General features: G+C 34.8%; 1 protein-coding gene across 2 annotated transcripts in view; it reads left to right on the forward strand.

Annotated features, from left to right (window-relative positions):
- The window catches only part of LOC150107275 (uncharacterized), a 43682-nt gene extending 20091 nt beyond the window's left edge, over positions 1–23591 (forward strand). For both annotated transcript variants that reach the window (XM_090391124.1, XM_090391125.1), the window contains exons 4-6: positions 13790–13953; positions 14050–14269; positions 23149–23591. In XM_090391124.1, the coding sequence (XP_090247250.1) occupies positions 13790–13953; positions 14050–14269; positions 23149–23303 (539 nt within the window). In that variant the 3' untranslated portion in view covers positions 23304–23591. The remainder of the gene's footprint in view (positions 1–13789; positions 13954–14049; positions 14270–23148) is intronic.
- Positions 23592–24645: the final 1054 nt, after the last annotated feature.

The following is a 24645-nucleotide window of genomic DNA, read 5'->3' on the forward strand; positions in this document are numbered from 1 at the left end:
ACAAAAGAGTGCATATGTGCCAGCAAAGCTGTGGAGACCATTTACCCGATATGCTATTCCATGCATAACCCTATACTGTATACTTTATGAATCAATAAGAAATTACAATTTTTAATTAAAAACCTGTGTTTTCTATCAAAATTACTTCTTGCGTGAATTTTGGGACACCTTGTAGAAGATAACTACCATTCAAGAACCTTCAAGGAAGCAGCTACAGTCGCCCGTACACTGAAAACATAAACAAGAATCAAGGCCTAACCTTACCAGAAATTTGGAAAGCTTTGATCAGATCATTAAACATCAAAAAAATGAACTTTCATGACAATTACATCATGAGTCAAAACAAATAAATCACGTACCTGAGACACGCATCGTCTCGCACAATACTAATTTTTGTATGAATTAGAACCATCAGTTATAACCTAGTCTGTTACCTTCATATAGCTTACTAATTTGTATTCCCTGAAGATACCGATAGAAAAAAATTGGCGAAACATGTAGGACGATAAAATAAAAAGCAACTTGACTAACTTTATAAAAAAAGTGTAATAGTTTATATACATAATAGTCAAGAAAAAATACCACACATTATCAGATCTTATTTTTCTATCTTCTAAGTCACTTTTTACTGTATCAATCCACCTATGTCTTGGTCTTTTTCCTGCCAACCTGGCAGAGAACATTTGTTTTGCTAATCTGTCCTCTCCCACTCTGTTTAAGTGACCACACCACCTGAGATTAGCTCTGCTAACACATTCCTGAATGCTGACAATATCAAGTTCTTTCCTAATATCCTCGTTTTTAATATAATATTGTCATTAATGCCATCTGTTCATGCTCCTAATCTTTCTCAGGACTCTCATATCTGCGGTCTTTAGTCGAGTATTTTACTTTTGACCCAGCTCTATTCATAGGTTGAAATTGGTTTGAACACTGTCTTGTATACAGCTAATTTAGTGTTTTGACTAATGTCTCTCTTATTCCATATACAATTATTCAGTTGTTTTCCTACCATACCAGCTTTGTTGATTCTGTTGTCTATTTACATATTTAATTTAGCATCTTCACTAAAAATTGTGCCTAAGTAGCTGAAATGTTTTACTTGTTCTATAGGTTCTCCATTCACAATGCAGTTGTCATTTTCAATGATTCTGCCTATTTTCATTGTCTTTGTCTTTTTATTGCTGACCTTCATACCATATCTATTACAACAGTTATTCAATTTAGTCAGAGAATCTTGCAGACTTGTAGCGGATTTATTTAGAAGTATAACATCATCTGCATAAAGCAAAGAGGCTGAGATTAACATCTCCAATTTTGATATCAGGTTTAATACCACTTTCCTTCATAATGTGATACATATAGATAATGAATAACAGAGGGAATAATGTACATACTTGTCTCACACCAGATTTAACATTAAACCATCTTCCTGTACTTCCTTCAATTCTAACTTGAAGGAAGTACAGATCTTCCTTCAATTTTAATGCTGACTTGCAACTCAAATAATGACTGATATAATGCCCCACTGACACCATATAACTGTAGCATTTTGAATAGTTTCTCTCTTGGAACTTTGTCATATGCCTAATACAGATCTTTGTTATATTCCCATGATTTCTCAACTATATGTCGTAAAGTGAAAATCTGATCCTGACAGCCTCTATTTGGCCTGAATCCAACTTGTTCTTCACCAAGCTTTTCTTCCACAATCCTTCTCAACCATTTCTCAAGTATACTTGCATAAATCTTACCAGGAACACTCAGTAGGAAAATACCTCTGTAATTTTCACATTCAGTTTTATTTTCCTTTTTATAGATGGTTACTATTAGAGCTGTATTCCAATCATCTGGAATTCGTCCCTCTGTCCAGGCCTTGTGAACTATGCAATGCAGCCACTGCAAGACTTTTATACCTCCATACTTGAGCATTTCCGGTCGAATATCATCTAATGATACTCCTGCTGCCTTTCCATGTTTCAGGCTTTTGATGGCTTTTTCTACTTCAAATATGGATATGTATTCCTGACGGCATCCCTGTTGAGTGTTTTTTACTAGTGTGCTATCATTGACTGTTTCATTTAGGAACTTTTCGAAGTAATTACTCCATACTTCAAGGATATCTTTTTCTCCAGTTTTCATGTCACCTTTATCATCTCTAATTCCTTTTACAGCACTCTTTCTTCCATTTCTGAGCCTCTTCAACAACCTCTAGAATATCTTGCCACCTTCTTGATATTTATTTTCTATGTACTTGCCAAAGTCCTCCCATGACTTTTGTTTAGCCAGTTTTACACAGTGTTTAGCTTTCTTACATATGTCTCTGTATTCTCTAAGAGCACAAGCTGACTTATTTGCCAGGAGCTTTTGATATGCTTTCTTCTTTTCCTTCACTGCCTCTTTAACTTTCTTTGTCCACCATGGAATTCTGATTTTTCTATCCTTGCAGACAACCTCACCACATGCCTCTCTGGCTGAATGAATCAGGGTTTTCTTCAAGGTTTGGTTCTTGTTCTCAAACTCTTTCATTTTTTCTTTAATAATCTTTGTGTATTTTAGTCTACAGTTCACATCTGAGAGCTGCTCAACTTTTATTCGCTTTAAAACTTTCTAACATGTTATTCTTTTCAAAATGAAATTCAATTTTATCCTGCTCAAGACTAAATAGTGATCGCTTCCAATTTCATATCCTCTGTATGCTCTGGTGTCCTGCACCAGGGAGAAAACATCACTATGAACAATAACATATTCAATGAGATTTTTCTTATTCCTTGCCTCTTCTCTCCATGTTAATTGTGCACATTTTTATGTTGGAACTTGGTGTTAGTAATAACCAGTCCATGTCCTGAGCAGAAATCCAACAGGTGCCATTTTTAATAGTTTTGCTCTTTTCTCCAAATTTTCCCAAAATATTTTTGTATATCTGACAATCATTTCCTGCTCTGCTATTTAGATCCCCAACAAGGACCAATTTTTCCTTTTTCATTGCTTTCTCTAAAGCCTCAAAAAATTCTTCCACTTCTTCCATAGGCACAAATAAGTCTCATTCTCCAGTTCCCCATTCTGATATTTGCCCACATCACTCTACTTGAGACTGTCTGCTCATTCAAGATGATTAGCCTCTTATTTAGTGTTGAATACTATGGTTATTCTTTCTTTTCCTTGATTGTGCTGAGTGCATTAATTTTTTAAATATGCAGCATTATAATAATAATAGTAAGTACAATATTTTAACAGTATATTTATTATTTTGTTCACATCTTCTGAAGTCAATGTTTTTTTATATGTTTTAGATGGCTTTAGAGTACTAATAGTTTTTTAATTTTTAATTTTATAGTAGATACATTTTATAAAAGTGGGAGTGGAATGCACGCAAATTCAGGTGACATGTTGCAAAAGAGATCATATCATGTACTGTTACCATGATATGGAAAACACTTGTGATGGTGCTATTGTATAAGATCTGATATGACTATACCCAAAATATTGTGTATAGGGTCCAGTGAAGAGTAAGGCAATATTGGAATGATAGTTATCAAGAGACATTGAGGAAACAAAGTGCAGAGGGAAGTTAGGATAAATACTTTTAAGCTTATAAAGAGCAGATTTATTGTTATTATTGGTCTTCCACTTGGAGACACCATGATGATATCCAAATTCATATTTATATTTGGACAGTCAAGGCCGGCTCTACTGATGGTGCAAGATGTGCATTTGCACGGGGCGGCAAAGTTGGCATAAATATACGAAAAATAAGGGAGAAGGGACGGCAAAATTCCTAGGGGCAGCCCTGTGGACAGTAGTATACATATCTTCTACCAGAAACGTGTTTAAAGTCAGTTTAATGTTTGTGAGAGTAAAACTATAGAACCTAGAGGAAAACTAACTTCATAACCCAAAACTGGCTGCCCTGTGGACAGTAGTATACATATCTTCTACCAGAAACGTGTTTAAAGTCAGTTTAATGTTTGTGAGAGTAAAACTATAGAACCTAGAGGAAAACTAACTTCATAACCCAAAACTGGCTACCCCATGCTGGGTTAAAAAAAGAGAAATACATAGCAGGTGAAACATATATTTGAGTAATTGCGACTGTGGTGGCCATACTGATATGCCTAACACTATATTCACCACCTTTGTTGACTTATGAATACTTTTCTATTTTTTAATTAAATTTTATTTTTATTTTTACACATAATTAAGCACAACCACATAATTGACCAACATTTTAACATTGCTAAATTAGACAACCATTATACATAAATTTTTTTTAAATTAACCTATCTTCCAGCCATAAGAATTATCTGATTATTCTTTCTTAACATTATATAAATTCACTGCTTCTGTATTTCATTGCTGAAGGCTTTTGTACATATTTTCATTTCAACGTACACATGGAAAGATAGAATATGCTTGGAAACTTTGACTTTGCGTGGTTTGGATAGAATGAGAATGAATGATGTATGAAATGAATTTTGAGGCCAAGGAGGCCAAGAGGAAGACTAGGGAAATGGGGGGAAGAGATGAAATAAGTAAAGATCTAGGGGGGGGGGAACTGAACCGGAATAGTGTTTGTGAAGGAAGAATTTGGGAAGACAGAAAGAAATGGAAACATTTGAGCCACCTTACCTTACAGTTTCTGTTGGAAAATTGTAGATAAAGAAGAAGAATATACAGGGTGGTTCAAAATTCCACATACAAACTTTGAGGGGAGGTAGAGAACATCAAAATCAGCCATATTCACATAGGAAAGCATGAATGGAAACACCAGAAGGTACTAACAGGGACACAAAGATACAGAAATAACACAAGGCAGTAAATAGTGTAAAAAACTTTATTTTAGGCGTAACTGAACAGTTCAGTAGTAGTTGGATACATAATATAGTAAGCGAGATGCACGTATGCCATCTCAGCGTTTGTAAAACGATGCATGTTCTTCATACGACATCGAAAGCTTGAATGAGGAAGCCCCAATTGCCAACCTGGAGCGCTGGCAAACAGCGCCACCTATCACTTTCGGGTGGCGTTTCCGATCATGCTTTCCTATGTGAATATGGTTGATTTTGATGTTCTCTACCTCTCCTCAAAGTCTGTGCATGGAATTTTGAACCACCCTGTACATTTGTTTTTTTTCTTCTCTATCTTTTTTTTTTTAATTTTTTTTTAATACTCTCTGGTTTCCTCATTCAGCCAAGTGGATAGTATACCTATTTTCCAATCATCTGGTTAAAATCCTACTGTAAGCATGGATGTTTGTCTGTAGGTGGTAGGTGAATATCATCACCTGGTGTGAGATAACCACAATGGAGATGAAGTGGCTTGAAATATTTCTGGTTTGTTCTCTTGAGCATGGTTTCCAGATATTTTCTGTCCCTCAATCTACTCAGTGTTAATTCTAAAGTACTGTAAGTTTATACCTTTCTTGTACCATAAGCACCTGCTCAGGCCACTGCCCCGGACAGTGGAAAGTAGCACTGTCCGGGATTTCAACCTTTCAACAAAAAAGGTTGAAACCAGTCTGGGTAGTGACTGCATCCATAATGCATTGCAGTATACATCTTCTAGTGAGATGCGTTTTACATTATGGGAAAATACTAAGAATAGTGATCAGAGCTTTACCCACCTTTACAATGAGTTGTCCTGGTGTTGTATCATCTTTAGACTTGAACTTTGTTTCAGGCACAAACTTAATTGTTTGCATACTTGGGATTAGGAGTTAAAATAACCAAGTTTATAAAATAACTTGGTTATCCTAATATACAATATCCCCAAGTTAAAAAATTTATTACATCTATATCTCCTCCAGAGATTTTTATTAAAAATAAAAACACCTTGTTGCAACTTCTATAAGTAAAGTTGATAAGGCTCCGTATTACTATAACCTTGGTATTTAGGGTCTAGCTACTCACTGAGGAGACCTCAAAAAAGGTTGAAACTGGTCTGGGTAATGACCCCACCCATAATGCATTACAGTATACATCTTCTAATGAGATGTGCTTTACATTATGGGAAAATACTAAGAATAATGATCAGGGCTTTACCCACCTTTACAATGAGTTGCCCTGGTGTTGTATCATCTTTAGACTTGAACTTTGTTTCAGGCGCAAACTTAATTGTTTGCATACTTGGGATTAGGAGTTAAAATAACCAAGTTTATAAAATAACTTGGTTATCCTAAAGTACTTATATATATTTTAGTTACAACAGGACTCTGGTTCTAATCCTTTATTTTTAAGGATTTGGTTGTTTATTTCACTGTCGTTCCCATCTTATGTTGATGTGGTAGGAATGCAAAATCCTTCCGAGATATATTTTCTTTTTAAAACCCCTTTTGTTCATTTGTTTGCAGCCATTTTGAGTTTTCCACTCCAGTTGGATTACCTCATTTTAAAACCTGTTCTGATAAAGTCATACTAGTTCAAAATGAAGTTCTTAGACTGATTGCCTCTGAGTTAGGTATATATCATTCTCTTGATTATTGCAAAACATATTTTGGATATTATTCACTCTCAGATGAAACAGTCTGACTTAATAGTTATTTTATATAAATATAACTATATGGAATTTTCCCAAGTTTCTTCACTTAATATCATTCAATGTTACTTCTAACTTTTCAAGATCGCCACCCAGTGTTTTCATCTTTTCACCATATTAGTTATTTTGAGATCTTACTTTTTTTTTTAATTCTTGCATAATTATCAGTTTTGATTGTCTCCATATGTATAATGCATAGCATTATTCATGTCCGTAAGGATATATACATTGTAATATGGGATACTAAGGCAACTGATGTGAAGTCATTAGACTCTGTATACAAGAAGCCCAGTTATGAAGTGATTTCACATGCAAACTTTGTTTGCTTACATGGATAAAGGATGAAACCATTCTTGGCATCTTTAATTTATGGTATAATTAAATAAAAAAAATTTCAAAATCTGGAAACTGCTCAAGAGAACAAACAAGCACGGAACATTTTCAAGCCATTTTGAGCCTCTAATAACCCATTGTACAGATCTAAATAGCAGAGTAGAAAATGAATGAAAGAATGAATGAAATGATTGTCAGACATGCAGAAATATTTTGGGAAATTTGGAGAAAAGAGCAGAGCTAATAATAATGGCAAAAACCTGTTGGATTTCTGCTCAGGACATAGACTAATTATTACTAACACAATGTTCCAACATAAAAATATGCATAAATTCATATGGAGAGAAGAGCAAGGAATAAGAAAAATCTCATTGACCATTTTATTGTTGATAGTGTTGTTTTTTCACTGGTGCTGTATACTAGAGTGTACAGAGGATTTGAAATTGGAAGTGATCACAATTTAGTCTTGAGCAGAATAAAGTTGAATTTCATATTGAAAAGAAGAGCATGTAAGCCTGAAATGTGGAAAGGCAGCAGGAGAAGCATTAGACGATATTCGACTGGAAATGCTCAAGTATGGAGGTATAAAAGTCTTGCAGTGGCTGCATTGCATAGTTCACAAGGCCTGGACAGAGGGACAAATTCCAGATGATTGGAATACAGCTCTAATAGTAACCATCTATAAAAAGGAAAATAAAACTGAATGTGAAAATTACAGAGGTATTTTCCTACTGAGTGTTCCTGGTAAGATTTATATAAGTATACTTGACAAATGGTTGAGAAGAGAAGCTTGGTGAAGAACAAGCTGATTCAGGCCAAATAGAAGCTGTCAGGATCAGAATTTTCACTTTACAACAAACAGTTGAGAAATCATGGGAATATAACAAAGGTCTGTAGTTTTGTTTACTTGCAAAAGGCATATGACAAGGTACCAAGAGAAAAGCTATTCAAAATGCTACAGTTATATGGTGTCAATCAATGCTGTAAATTAGTCTTTATTTGAGTTGTAAGTCAGCAGTTGGAATTGAAGGAAGTATAGGAAAATGGTTTAATGTTAAATCTGGTGTCAGAGAAGGATGTACATTATGCCCTCTGTTATTCATTATCTATATGGATCACATTATGAAGGAAAGCTATATTAAACATGATATCAAAATTGGAGATGATAATCTCAGCTCTTTACTTTATGCATATGATGTTATTCTATTAAATAAATTCAATACAAGTCTGTAAGACTCCCTGATTAAACTGAATAACTGTTGTAATAAATTTGGTACAAAAATCATGAAAATGGGCAGAAACATTGAAAATATCAACTGTCTTGAGAATCTATAGAAGTAAGACATTTCAGCTATTTAGGCACAATTTTTAGTGAAGATGGTAAATTAAATATGGAAATAGAGAACAGAATCAAGATGGTAAATTAAATAGGAAGTCAATTGAATGAATTTATATGGAATAAAAGGGAAATTAGTCAAAACACTAAATTATCTATATACAAGATGGTGTTCAAACCAATTTTAACTTATGGATCTGAAAGTTGGGTTGGAAATAAAACATTTGACCAAATACTAGACATCACAGATATGAGAGTCCTGAGAAAGATTAGGGACATGAACAGATGGCATCAATGGCAATATCATGTTAAAAACGAGGATATTAGCAAGAACTTGACGTTGTTAGCATCCAGTTAATGTCTGGAATGACTTCTAATGGGACTATATCGATCAAGTACATAAAATAAACAACCATGTTATACCAACTCGTTTTTCCAACAAAGGCTGTTGGCATTTTCAGGGTACATAACTGATGTAAGGCACTAAAAAGTTAAAAACTTTTACAAACTATAAACAACTGATTCCAATTATATTAGACAAAGAACAGAGTGCGTACAATACATGCATAGAGCGTGCATGATCTCACTTGTTATTTAGGAACGTTCTGTAGTTGGCACTGTAATTCAGTTCTGGTGAGTTAAGAGTTAAAATTAGGAGTTAAAATAATAAGAGTTATAATAATAAGTTAAAATCTGTTAAGGTTTTGTATACAGCGGGCAACTGCTGTGGCTTCTTTAATAATTTGGGAGCAGAAGTCCTCCTCTATGTAAGGAATTGTGCTTCTATCCCACTCTATGATATGGTTCGTTCTTGAGAAATGAAAAGCTAACCCCAGTTTTTCTTCTCTGTTATTATTGACGTCACCAATAATAATGCGTTCTGATCGTTACCGGAACCCATAGCTAATGATATTAGATTAAAAAGTAGTCTCATCCTCTCATCTTCCAGAACTCCTAACAAAAACATCACTCCTCTGGAAAAAAAAGAACATTGTATAGTTTGAAGAAAAAGAAAGACATTATCATATTAAAGGGATAAGGAAAATTCCACAGTGATTTTAAACACCAGTGATTACGAAGATAAGATTAACAGCTTACTATCGGATACATCAACCTACCGTGTCCTAGTCACAGATCCTACACTAAAGAATCACAATGACACCAATGATTTAATATGTCTCATGGTGAACTGGCCTATAGACTTAAAACGAAGACTGAAATCTATGCATCCACTAACACCAAGACTATATGGTGCTCCTAAAGTACACAAAAATTGAATACCACTACTCCCGATTGTAGATGGAATCAATTCGCCCACTTATCTGTTATCTAAACACCTGGCAGGCCTCCTCAAACCACACGTCCATAATTCGGATACTTATATATGAAATTCGCAACATTTCGTAGAGAAACTGAACAACATCTCAATCTCCAATACGGATCTACTCGCCAGCCTAGATGTTACATCTCTATTCACTAATATCCCTGTGGAGGAAGTCATCAACATTTTAGGAAGTTTGCTTCCACAAGATATTACTTCTCTGTTCTGTCATTGTTTAACATCAAACTTTTTCATATGGAATAAAACCATATATCAGCAATTGACTGGCCTTGCAATGGGTAGCTCCTCTCTCTCTCCATCTTGTGCTGATCTCTATAATGAGGATTTCGAAAGTAAAATCTTATCTCAAGTAGATCCTAAACCCACAGTATGGTGGAGATACGTGGACGATATCTTTATTGTTTGGAACCACACAAAAAAGGACCTGTTAAACTTTCTAAACAAGATCAACTCTTTACACCACACAATCAAATTCACTCTAGAACTTGAAAAAGATAACCAATTACCATTTCTGGACACTTTATTAAGAAGCTAACGAATGGTATATCAACCTCTCAGTTTACCACAAACCTACCAATACAGGACATTATTTACATTTCACTTCCTCCCACCACATTTCTCAGAAACTTAGCATTGTACACATGCTGAAGAACCATGCCTCTCTCCTTACAACAGATCAACAAGACCAGGAAGAACTATCCCTGATATCTAACAACCTTACCATGAATGGATTTCCTTGAAGACTCGTCCACAAGATACTTTCCTCTGATCCCCCACAAAGACAACGAGATGACATACGTTATATTTCTACCATCGTCATTCCATACTTAGGGACAGTTTAGAATAAGATTGCAAGACTCCTTAGACCACATAAAATAAGAGTGGCATTTAAACCTACAGAAACGATTAGGCAATTCTTAAGATCTCCAAAAGATAGCCATCCTTTCTTCAAATATGCTGGAATTTACAACATACCCTGCTCCTGCGGCTTGAATTACATCGGCCAGACTTCAAGGAGCCTTGAAATTAAGCAAAAGGAACACATTGGTGACGTCAATAATAACAGAGAAGAAAAATCGGGGTTAGCTTTTCATTTCTCAAGAACGAACCATATCATAGAGTGGGATAGAAGCACAATTCCTTTCATAGAGGAGGACTTCCGCTCCCGAATTATTAAAGAAGCCACAGCAGTTGCCTGCTGTATACAAAACCTTAACAGGAACCAAGGACTAATCTTGCCTGTGATCTGGAAGACCCTTATTAGATCTCTATCTCTTAACTCACCAGAACTGAATTACAGTGCCAACTATAGAACGTTCCTAAATATAACAAGTGAGATTATGCACGCTCTATGCATGTATTGTACGCACTCTGTTCTTTGTCTAATTTAATTGGAATTGGTTGTTTATAGTTTGTAACAGTTTTTAACTTTTTAGTGCCTTACATCAGTTATGTATCCTGAAGATGCCAACAGCCTTTGATGGTGAAACTAGTTGGTATAACATAGTTGTTTATTATATGTACTTGATCAACATAGTCCCATTAGAAGTCATTCCAGAGCTTTTATGGTCAAGAAAATTAAACATTTTTTAACATCCAGTTAATGTGTTAGCAGAGCTAATCTCAGGTGGTATGGTCACTTAAACAAAATGGAAAAGAAAAGATTAGCAAAACAAGTGTTCTCTGCCAGGTTGACAGGAAAAAGACCCAAGATATAGGTGGATTGATACATTAAAAAATGCCTTAGAAGACAGAAATATAAGATCTGATAATGTTGGAGTCTTCACAGATAGCAGATTGATTTGGAGGAAAATTGTTGATAGGAAGTTAGTAATGATGTAAGGTCTTCATGTAGTACTATCATAATATCCTGTACATCCCCTGAGGGTGCATGTCAGGAATTTGATGATGACAAATCCTACTGTGATATGGGCATTTTTTTTTTTTTTATTTGAAAGTGGAGATACTGTTACAATTAATCAACTGCTGGCTGATGCATTTCAACTTGTATCGAAGTTATCACTAATAAGAGGATAAATCCTCGAGTGTACTCATAGCAGAAGTCATAAAATAATCGTATATTATAATTTTAACTGCAATACATGTTTGATTGTTGATTTGTTTTTGTCCATTAGGATGAGAAGTGTATTATACTAGACAAGAAATAATATTCTCGATTTTGTATGTAATCAATACCAAATGTGTGCACAAGAGGAACATGTATACTTCTTTGCTTCATGTCTATTTTATTTTTCTATACCAAAAGCATTTGATGCTCTATGAATTGTCTTGAACTCATCTGTATATACATTCAAAAACCATGATCATGCACAAACTATTGTTTGCATATTATATTGAGTAATTGGACATACACTGCTTGGAAAGAAGTCAACTGACACATAGTGTGAGGAAAAAACCAGCCATGGCACCAACCTTAACAAGATGAACCTCCTTTTGCTGCAATGACTTCAACAATCCTATAGGGCATACTTTCCAAAAGCATATGATAGCAATCAATGGAGGTTGTGGACCATTCTTCCTGTAGGCATGTAACGAGGTCCTGGACTGTTGTGATAATGACATGACCTCACCTGACCCTCCAATTGATCCCACAGATGTTCAATAGGGTTGAGATCATGGCTCTGTGGAGGCCAGTCAAATGTAGTCCACAAACCACATGGTTACAGCAGCCTTATGACACAGTGCACTGTCTTGCTGAAAGAGACAATGGTCATTTCCGTAGAGATGCGACAAAGTTGGAAGCATTGCATTGTCTAGAATGTTGAGATATCTTTCGGAATTCACTGCTTGTGGCACCACAAACAGAGCTATGAGGCCAAACCAGGACCATACTATCACACTGCCACCTCCCAATTTCATAGTTGGGGTTATACACTCAGGTAAGAGATGTTCACTGGGTCTGTCACAGCCGTCCATCTGCTTGGTAGGTGTAGCATGATTCGTGGTTCCGTAACACAGATTTTCAAGCTTCTACATCCCTCTGTACATGCTCTTTTGCACCACTGAAGATGCTGTATATTGCTTTGGATAATTAACTTGCGTATTGTGGTCCTATCATGGAAACCCATGTTGTGAACCTTGGTTCTGAATGTTTTTTGTGCAGATTTGTGTTCCAGTGAATGCCTGGAATTCAACATCTTGGTCGATGAATGGCAGTTTTTATATATTATCCTTCATAGCACCCTACAGTCATGTCTGTTGCATCATCCACTGTGGAAAGCACTTGCAGTTGACTCCATGTACTTCCATTTCAGTATGGTATCACTGATTGTTGACTCAGTGATACCATGATGCTCCAATTTGTCAACAGTTTACCTTACAGATAGGTCTGCATGGCATCCTACCACCATGCCAATTTCAAACTCAGTCATTTCCCTTCCACAGCCATTTAACCTGGACACAGTTGCACTGATTTGGGAGCATCATATTCCTTCAATTTATACTGGCTACAAACACGCGACTCATTACCTCTGCACACCTTGCCCATAGGGGGGGGGGTGTCTGTTGATTTATTTCCAAGCAATGTATTTCTCTATTATAATATGCTACTCAGTGCAGGAAAGAACTTTCTGTGAAATCTAGAATATAGTCACAGTATGTTAATACACTTTTTTATATGCTGATACTGACTTCTGCTTTCAAGTTAACTAAATTATATTTCAGGATTATTTTCTTACTAATGAAAATCTCAGTCAAAGTGCATGGTACCTTGGAAGGACATGTTATTCATATCAAAGCTAACTGCTCATCCCAGCATACAAAAAAAAAAAAAAAAAAAAAGCAAGCAAGCATATATATTTTTTAAAGCATAATCCTTTCAAATGAAGAACAAAACTCCAAAATTGTTGAAATACATTATGATTCATAATACTCGCTTGTCATTTGTCTCTTTTACTCACAATTTTGAACAGTCCCATTGTTAGCATTTCAAAAGCATTATAACTTACAGATATGCATGTTCACTGTTAATGGGTCTCTCTCTTTTTTTGTTAACTTTACAAACCGAATGTATATTTGTTTACATTACCAGAGAACTATAATTCCTTTTCTTGTTAAAGAGGAAAGAGGACCATTAGGGACAAACACACACAATTTTGTAATGTTTACAGCATTAAAATACGTGATTTGTTATAATTAAAATTGTGTATTATTATCACTTAAGAGATTGCACATGATAAAACATTTTATTGCAAGTTTCTTTATTAATACTTTTTTCTCTTTAGACAGAGAGGAAAATTCAGGTTCTATATCTAGCTGTCCTGCTTTACTAGCAGAGGTTATGTCAACTAATTCTAAAAAATTCTTCAAATGTGATCTTTGTAGTGCTACTTTTAATCGCTTAGGAAATTATACAAGGCATAAAAAGATTCATACAGTAACTACTAAAGTGAGTTGAAATTCATGTAATGCTACTATCAGTTACTACTAAATTGCTGCATAAATAGTTGCTTGATAATTTTTTTTTTGATATATTTATTTATAGGAGGATCACAGATTTCATTGTGAACTATGTGATAAGAAATTCCTTCAGCGCTGTGATCTGGCTCGCCATATGCACATACATGATGGAACAGAACCTCATCGTTGTTCTGTTTGTGGTAAAGGATACCTGAGACACAGTGATTTGATTACTCATCAGCGTTTTCATAATAAAGAAAAACCATTTACTTGCCCTCATTGTACCAGAAGATTCTCCCAGAAAGGTTTGGTTTAGTTTCTTTCCTTAGGGAAGTTATTTAAATTAACTTTTTTTATTCATCATAAAATCTGTAATAAAAGTGCAACAAATAGTACAAACATATGTTACATTGTGTTATTTTACTTTTTCTGCTCTCACCTAAAAACCAAGGCTTTTCTGCCACATAAAACACAGCAGTGGTTTAGTCTTATAGATACTTGTCACAGCTTATTTCAAGTAAGGACTACTATCATGTGAGAAAATACCCCCCCCCCCCCCTCAAGAAAATATTGAAATAAGGCTAGAGATCAAATGACTCAATTCTCTTAAGCTGAATTTTGCACTAGTGAACTGGAGTGCTATCAGAGAAATATATAAAAATCACACGAGTTTTATGCAGTAAGATTTCATTAATTGTGCCTATCACCTGGCTGGTGGTTTTCCAAGCCATGAATTCAACAAAAGATGATGACAGGCTTTTCCCAACATGTTTAAATTTTTTTTGAAGATGATATATCCTTATCATTCTTTAGTTTCTAATTATTACTACATGTTAGTAGCAAATGTATATTTCGTTTCCATTCAGTTTTGAGTATGCATGATTCATGATTTGCTTGTTCACCATAACCTTGGTCATTTCTAGTTTTCATGTATTATAACAAGAAAACTAAAATGCTTGATATATCTAGCATTGATATTTTCATTCTTCTGCTGCATAAACAATAATTAGCTTTCATTAGAGACAGGTTTTGGCAAAATCAGAAAGCATCCTTCTTTGATTCTCATTACTATATGAATTATTTCTTCTTCTTCCTTTTTCGTATTAGGCCAGTTGGCTTGTTACAGAGCTGTCCTAAGCCCTTCCAAGTCGTACCCATCCCAAGGATAAGGTGGCTAGCCCTATGCCTCCCGGTGTGTCCTATGTTTGTAGATGCATGTGTTATGGAGCCAGTTTGCCTGCTTGCGGGAGGAAAAACTCCAGATAAACTGGGGAGAAAAACCCTGCAGTCCACGTTCAAGACCGGCTAACTTGGCTTTGTCTGAGAAAGATCCTAAGCTCCTCACATCAGAGACATGAATCGAACTCAGGACACTCTTTTCCCAGGCACATGGTTGCAAAGCGCATAGCCACTCGGCTAACTGCACGGACATATGAATTACTTAACTGAAAATATTTACTTCAAAATATGAATGAACAAATTCTTTAACAGAAACATATCTTAACTATCATATGCTGTATCAAAAAGATCACATGGCAGTACTTCTGTTTCACTAAATGCTACTTTATACATGACTTCATTCACTTTGGATCATAGTGAATTTGACTGATAATCTTAACATGTTTAGATATTCATAGGAATTATGTCTAAATCAGCTAACTCCCTAGCTCTTCAAGTGTGGATAACTTTTTTTTAGTATTCCTTGATAATATGATGGGGTGCTTAAGGGTCAAAGCTATATAACTGAGAGGAGACCTCCACATAGCCTTTAAAGGAATGCGGAGAACCGACCAGGGCTTCTGACTTAATGTCCAATCCTCACCTTCTCGTGGTGCACCCTGTTGGGTATCTACCTGGATACTGAACAAATGAAGATAGGCTGGCAATCTGGGATTTAGCCAACCAAATTGTATACTTATTGGCTTAAACCAATATACAATATGATGGTACAACATGACAAAATTTCATGCCGGCTGGGGCGTCGCCAGGTTAAACAAGCCCCCCCCCCCCGTTGTTTTCGCCAGGAAACCAGGGCGAACAGCAAAAAGACAGCTACTGGAACAAATCTGAAAACACACCCCAACTCAACATCACCTGAGTTAAAGATTGGTACTATCAACATAAGAAGCCTGAATGACAAAGAAATGGAGCTAGCTGAGGAATTAGATAAGTAAGTACCAGATCGACATAATAGGGGTGACTGAAACAAAAAAGACAAAAACTAGTGAGATCTTTCTGAGCAATAAATACAAAATGTAATATTCAGGCAATGACAATCAAGGAAAAGAAGAGTAGCCATAGTATTCAACACTAAATACGAGGCTAATCTTCTTGACTGACAGTCAGTCTCAAGTAGAATGATGTGGGCAAATATGAGAATGGGGAACTGGACAATGAGACTTATTTGTGCCTATGGTCCGACAGAAGGTTCTACTAAGATAGAAGTGGAGGAATTTTATGATGCTTTAGAAAAAGCAACTGACACAATCAAAAAGGAAAAGTTGGTCCTTGTTGGGGATCTAAATAGCAGAGTAGGAAATGATTGTCAGACATACAAAAATATTTTGGCAAAATTTGGAGAAAAGAGCAAAGCTAATAATAATGACAAATACCTGTTGAATTTCTGCTCAGGACATGGACTGGTTATTATTAATACCATGTTCCAACATAAAAACGTGCAGAAATTCACATGGAGAGAAGAGGCTAGGAATAAGAAAAGTCTCATTTACGATGTTATCATTGATAGTAATGTTTTCTCTCTGATGCAGGACACCAGAGTGTACAGAGGATTTGAAATTGGAAGTGATCACCATTTAGTCTTGAGCAGGATAAAATTGAATTTCATATTGAAAAGAAGAACATGTAAGAAAGTTTTAAATCGAATAAAAGTTGAGCAGCTCTCAGATGTGAACTGTAGACTAAAATACACAAAGATTATTGAAAAAAAAAATGAAAGAGTTTGAGAACAGGAACCAAGCCTTGAAGAAAACCCTGATTGATTCAGCCAGAGAGTCATGTGGTGAGGTTGTGTGCAAGGATAGAAAAATCAGAACTCCATGGTGGACACAGGAAGTTAAAGAGGCAATGAAGGAAAAGAAGAAAGCATATCAAAAGTTCCTGGAAAATAAGCCAGCTTGTGCTCTTAGAGAATACCGAGACAAATGCAAGAAAGCTAAACACTGTGTAAAACTAGATAAACAAAAGTCATGGGAGAACTTTGGCAAGAACATAGAAAATAAATATCAAGAAGGTGGTAAGACATTCTGGAGGTTGTTGATGAAGCTTAGAAATGGAGGAAAGAGTGCTGTAAAAGGAGTTAGAGATGATAAAGTTGAAAAAGATATCCTTGAAGTATAGAGTAATTACTTCGAAAAATTGCTAAATGAAACAAGCAGTGATAGCACAGTGGTAAATAAACACTCAACAGGCATACAGTCAGGAATACATATCCATACTTGAAGTAGAAAAAGCCATCAAAGGCTTGAAATGTGGAAAGGCAGCAGGAGTAGATGATATTCGACCAGAAATGCTGAAGTATGGTGGTATAAAAGTCTTACAGTGGCTGCACTGTATAGTTCAGAAGGCGTGGAAAGAGGGACAAATCCCTGATAATTGGAGTAGAGCTCTCATAGTACCCATATATAAAAAGGGAAATAAAACTAAATGTGAGAATTACAGAGGTGTTTCCCTACTGAGTGTTCCTGGTAAGATATATGCAAGTGTACTTGAGAAACAGTTGAGAAGAATTGTGGAAGAAAAGCTTGGTGAAGAACAAGCTGGATTCAGGTCAAATAAAGGCTGTCAGGATCAGATCTTCACTTTATGACAAATAGTGGAGAAATCATGGGAATATAACAGAGATCTGTATTTAAGTTTTGTCGATTTGGAAAAGGCATATGACAAGGTGCAAAGAGAGAAGCTATTCATTACGCTATAGTTATATGGTGTCGATGGGGCATTATATCTAGCAATACTTAGTCTTTATTTGAGTTAGAATTGAAGGAAGTACAGGAAGATGGTTTAATGTTAAATCTGTTGTGAGACAAGTATGTACATTATCCCCTCTGTTATTCATTATCTATATGGATCACATTATGAAGGAAAGTGGTATTAAACATGATATCAAAATTGGAGATGTTAATGTCAGCTCTTTGCTTTATGCGGAAGATGTTATACTTCTAAATAAATCCTCTGCAAGATTCCCTGACTAAATTGAATAACTGCTGTAATAGATATGGTATGAGGATCAGCAATAAAATGACAAAAACAATGAAAATATTTAGAATCGTTGAAAATATCAGCTGTGTTGTGAATGGAGAACCTGTGGAACAAGTAAAACATTTCAGCTACTTAGGCACAATTTTTAGTGAAGATGGTAAATTAAATATGGAAATACACAACAGATATGGTAGGAAGTCAATTGAATAAATTCATATGGAATAAGAGAGAAATTAGTCAGAACACTAAATTAGCTGTATACAAGACGGTGTTCAAACTAGTTTTAACTTATGGATCTGAGAGCTGGGTCAGAAGTAAAACACTTGACCAAAGACTAGAGACCGCAGATATGAGAGTCCTAAGAAAGATTAGAGGCGTGAACAGATGGCATCAATGGCAATATCATATTAAAAATGAGGATATTAGGAAAGAACTTGACATTGTCAGCATCCAGGAATGCGTTAGCAGAGCTAATCTCAGATGGTATGGTCACTTAAATAGAATGGGAGAGGAAAGATTAGCAAAACAAGTGTTCTCTGCCAGGTTGGCAGGAAAACGACCCAGAGGAAGACCAAGATATAGATGGATTGATACGGTACAAAGTGCCTGAGACGATAGAAATATAAGATCTGATAATGTTGGAGAGTCTTGACAAGTAACAGACTGGTTTGGAGGAAAATTGTAGGTAGGAAGTTAGTAATGATGTAAATTTTTCATGTAGTACTATCATATCCTGTAGACCCCCTGAGGGTACATGTCAGGAATTTGATGATATGATTGTTCTCATATGAAAATTTAATTTAAAACTTGAATGTTTTCAATGTACTTGTTTACTTTCCAGATATGCTTTGTAAAGCAAAAGAAATCCTGACTATATTTGTATTTATGAATTAAATTGGTGTACACACACTGATTAATGTGGAAATATTTCAGCATATATATTTATAAGTCATAAGTATTAATACAGTAGTGAACAAATTAATCTGAAAAAGCTGAATTTTCATCAAGTTTTTGGTTTTAGTTCACTATTTTGGTTGAGTTCTGTATATTTTAACTGTTTTATTTATTTTGTGTAGCTATAAAATGGATACATCTCCAAGAAAGCATTCAAAAATATGTACTCTTTCTCAGCATGCATCCATGACTCAAAGACAAATTGCTAATGAGTGCAATATTGGTTTGGGTACTGTTAATGTAATTTTAAAGAAGTCTAGGGAGATGAGTAGCTTTTCTCCTGACAGAAAAAGAAAATGTGGGTGAAAATGGAAAACCACACTTACTCAAGATCGTTTATTAGTTATGAAAAGCAAAATGAATCCAAGATTGTCTGATGTAGATTTCAATAGAACTTGGCATCTAGTATGATTAATGTTTCTGACAACATGACGGTGCGTTGAAGATTGTTGCAAGCAGGGAGGACTGCCCACAGACCAAAAAGAAAAGAAAACTGTTGACGAAGGCTATGCACTAAAAGAGGCTGCAGTGGGCAAAAGTATATATACAAAAATTGGACTGTTGAGAAGTGGAAGGTCATATTCTCATATGAGAGCCATTGCTTTGTTCAAGGAGAGCGAGTATACCCTATGGTCATAAATCAGTGGCTGAGAAGACTTCTCCTGCCCACCTTCAACAGGGACTGCTAAACACCCAGCTAAAAAGATGTTCTGGGGTTGTTTTACACATGCGGTCCAGCATCACTTGTGCCTGTTAAATGTATGATGAAAAGTGACCAATATATAAAAATATTGACGAAAAGAGTGGTCCCACAGATCCAGAAAGACAAAGAACTCATCTTCCAACAGGATCTTGTTCCATGCTACACTTCAAAAAAATTGAAAGAGTTCCTCAAAAATCACAACATCCATTGCTTCAGTGGCTAGGTAACTCTCCTGACATTACTTCAATAGAAAATTTGTGGGCCTAGTGAAAAAGAGACTTGGAAAATTAAATTGTGATATAAAGGATAATGCAATACAATCCATTACAAAAGTATTTTTATATAACAAAACCTGTGGTGAATTCATCACTAAAAACACACGTAATAACCACAGTAATGACTATTTAATTCATAAATATTTCATCCCAAGTATCTTGGCACATCATCAGTACAGTAGCTTAAACAATACTAGGAATAACATACAGTTAGGGCGCATGATTACAATGGAATCTCAATATGCGTGCAGTAACGTGTTATAGAAGTAAATTAAATATAACAAAAAAATTGAAAAAATTGTATATATATATAAAGATTATTTTACACAATTTTGTATGACAATTTCCCATCCTTTTGGAATAGTAAGAACATCATTGTGGTTTAAATTTGGTCTGTGTAGTAGGGCTTCGGCACTTTCTTTATATAAACGTTCATATTTATATAAAGATCCATGTAAAAGTTTCGACTTCTCCCAATGGATCCTATGGTTTGGATTTTCAACTCCGTGTTGGGAGAGACCAGATTTCTGCAGTTTGAAAAGACGAATGTGGTCTTGAATATGGTATGAGGGTCAGCAATAAAAAGACAAAGACAATGAAAATAGGTAGAATCGTTGAAAATGTGAACTGTGTTGTGAATGGAGAACCTGTGGAACAGTAAAACATTTCAGGAATTTAGTGAAGATGGTAAATTAAATATGGAAATAGACAGCAGAATCAACAAAGCTGGTATGGTAGGAAGTCAATTGAATAAATTCATATGGAATAAAAGAGAAATTAGTTGGAACACTAAATTAGCTGTATACAAGACAGTGTTCAAACTAGTTTTAAGTTATGGATCTGAGAGCTGGGTCAGAAGTAAAACACTTGACCAAAGACTACATACCACAGATATGAGAGTCCTGAGAGAGATTATAGGCGTGAACAGATGGCATCAATGGCAATATCATATTAAAAACGAAGATATTAGGAAAGAACTTGATGTTGTCAACATCCAGGAAATGCGTTAGCAGAGCTAATCTCAGGTGGTATGGTCACTTAAACAGAATGGGTGAGGAAAGATTAGCAAAACAAGTGTTCTCTGCTAGGTTGGCAGGAAAATGACCCAGAGGAAGACCAAGATATAGGTGGATTGATATGGTACAAAGTGCCTTAGACGATAGAAATATAAGATGATAATGTTGGAGCTTGACAAGTAACACACTGATTTGGAGGAAAATGGTAGATAGGAAGTTACTAATGATGTAAATTTTTCATGTAGTACTATCATATCCTGTACACCCCTTGAGGGTACATGGCAGGAATTTGATGATGATGTATATTTGTCCTCAGTCATATTTCCAATTCATTATCATGTACAGTGATTGTAATACAGTAATAGCAAATGTTGAAAAGCGATTATTAGTAATTTTCGTACTACAAATATAAATGCAACTCCTGGCTATTTGGCACGAATATTTGCATTCTGTTTTATTGCTCACATACAGTTCCATCGAAACCAAATTTGGTTATTAGATTATGCACATATCTATGATGCCTTTAGCATAACATCTTGTTCTCTAGCAGCATTGATGGTTCAAGGTAAAGTTCAAGATTATGCTGTCCATTTAAGGCCATTTCATCACACAACTACAAAAAGTATTGTATATTAGCATTATATGGGTACCTCCATGGAGTCTAGTGACTCATTGTAGAAGGCCTACAGCAACCATTATTATTCACACAGTATCTATCATAATATTTCATTGAACTAATTCATTTGCTCATAAAGCATTTATAACCACCTCCGGCTCATGTATCATTCTCCAAGCAAAAAACTAGTTCCTGATACCTTGCTAACCACACTCTTACACAACTGTCAGAAGTGACCCTTTCTCTCCCATCCAGTCATGTATTGTAAAATTTCTTTAGCATCTACTTCTATAACTTATATGATCCTATTATATTTCTCTTTTTTATGTTGGGAGGGTGATATTTAGACTATAGATAAAAATGTATATAAAGATCATTGAAATTGACTAGATAGTTCTCTCAATGTAGAGTTTTTGATTTAAGGCAGGGGTTGTTAATTTTAAAGCTTAATGTGTTTCAGTACTGCAAAACTTATCAAATGAGGAGGAAGTGACTGTACTGTTTTACAAAACTGTGGATAGGACTGGAAGTCAGTAAGAGAATATCATTAATGTATGTGATGAAGTGATTAGGCAAAAGAACAGTTCTGGAGCACTTCATAAGAGAAAAATGATAAACATAAAGCTGTCTGCTATATCACATGCTTGAGAGCAAGTGAGAAATCTGGCCACTGTTATAAGGGATGAAAGTAAGAATGTAGAACAGGAATTGAAGGCTTCTGTGCCAAACTTTCCTTTTGTAATGTCCAGAGGTGGTCAATGCTGTCATAACTTCTATTATTTTAGATGGATTGAGATAAATGCAATGGGAAAATAGGTTGATACATTATTAGAATTGTTCAATATCTTATAAATTACTTTTAATTTGTTCTATAACTTAAACTTTTCCCTCACTTTCTTCCATAATTTCTAATGCAAGTTATTTCTCTCTTCTAAATATCTACTTCTCACTTTATTTCCCTACTCGTCCATTTCCTTCCTATACTGTTTTAAACAATTTTATGCATAAATGATTGTATTTGTCTGTAGTATTGGTTGGTATATCTCATTGCATTTAGTAATTGTATAAACTTTTCCTAATGATGTTTGCAAATTCTGTCACCTGAATATAATGGTGAAATATCAGATTAATTATTGATACTTCCATATTCCCATTACACTTTGATGTACCAGTTGCAGCATGTCTGTTTTCATAACATAACACCAGATTAACTTACAAAATAGTGTGGAGACATTTCATTCAAATTCAGATTAGACACAGTTTGAGAAAAAGTAGCATGTTTTGAATTGGTGTTATCTAAAGTATTAACTAATATAATGTAGAAAACATATATATTATGATATTGCAAGTATTTTTAATTTTTTATATCTGTATTAAGCATGATTTTTTGCACTTTTTTCAGGTGATTTAAACAGACATTTGAGATCTATACACTTTCAGACAAAGCCTTTAGCTTGTGGACATTGCCAGAAGAAGTTTGCAAAAGAAGCAACATTGATAAGGCATATGCAGGTATCCCACACAGATATTATTCTTCATTCTGCAATAAGCAGATAAATGACAATAAAACTTAAAAAAAAAAAAAATAAATAAAGGCTACACAAAAAAATTAGATTATTGGTCTTGAATTAAATTCAGAAAAGTGCAGGAGAGCTTTTTGTGATAGTATGTTTGCAGTGGTTCTCAACTTTCTAGCACCCTGGTGGGGAAGAGGACTGCGATCAATATGTGATGTTAAAAAATGTCAAATCACAATGAGAACTGAGTGTTTCATTGATATAAATAATGAATTATCTGGCTTTCAGTTTTCTGTGCAAAAGGCTAACTGAGGTCTCATGAGCTTGTGAAAACTGCAACATATGTAATAACTATTTCATAAGAATATATTACTTAATGATTCTGCAGTATAATGATCTTCATTTGTCCCAGCCTTTTTTTTTTTTTTTTGGATTAACTGTATTTCTTATAATAATCTCATAGACAGTTGTGGTTATAACCCCTACATATTATTTAAGTCTCATTGAAGGGAAGAGGTTGAGAATAGATAATCTATTAATGTTCATTTTGAATAGCCTCAGGTTATGATTATTAGGAAATGCTATATGAGGAAGGCTGTGCCAAAGGATATGGGTAGAGAGGATAAAAGAAAATATGCTAATCACATCATCTTATGATAAGAATTGGAAAGTCTATAAAAAGTATAGAGTGGAGGAAGGCATCACTTCATTGAATAACCTTCTGACAGCATAAATAATTTTTTGAGAGGCTTTTTTGGTTTGTTGCTCCAAATGAGAGAATGGGATTTGTAGCTAAGGCAAATTGGGGATTTGTACATGACAGTTTATTAAATGGGATTAATTCACAACACAAAATGCAAGAAAATAATTATTTATTTCACTTATTTGCTAATATTTTGCTGTTATTGTATCCAGCATCTTTACAGTTTGTCACAGTACACGAAATCACAACAATTTGGTATAACAGTGGAATTAGTTTAAAAAAATTGTAACTGACAATTCAAGGAACTAAAGTCCTAATTGATGCCATCTGTTGTTGGATAAAGAGAGAAAAAACAAGTATTAATTTGATCTTAAAATCACTATCTCCCAGATTTTTGGGAGACAGTAATAATAAAAACAATCTGTGATTTATATTATTTTTGGAATCAGCAGCAGTTTTAAAACATTCTCCAAATTTCAACAAATATTTGCTGTATCAAATTTGTTTTAAAATGTTTAAACTAAGGACAAACTGTGTTTGTGCTCTGAAGATGTTCGATATAACATAACAGCAAAACATCAGCAAATAAGTTAAATAAATTAAAAAAATTTTCTTTTGTTTTGTTAATACCATTAAATAAACTCCCATGTACTGCCAACACATAAGCCTTTCTATTCAT

Source organism: Typopeltis vanoorti, chromosome 4, assembly GCF_054136105.1.
Source record: "Typopeltis vanoorti isolate ZY-2024b chromosome 4, IOZ_Tvanoo_1.0, whole genome shotgun sequence".
Classification (NCBI taxonomy): domain Eukaryota; kingdom Metazoa; phylum Arthropoda; class Arachnida; order Uropygi; family Thelyphonidae; genus Typopeltis; species Typopeltis vanoorti.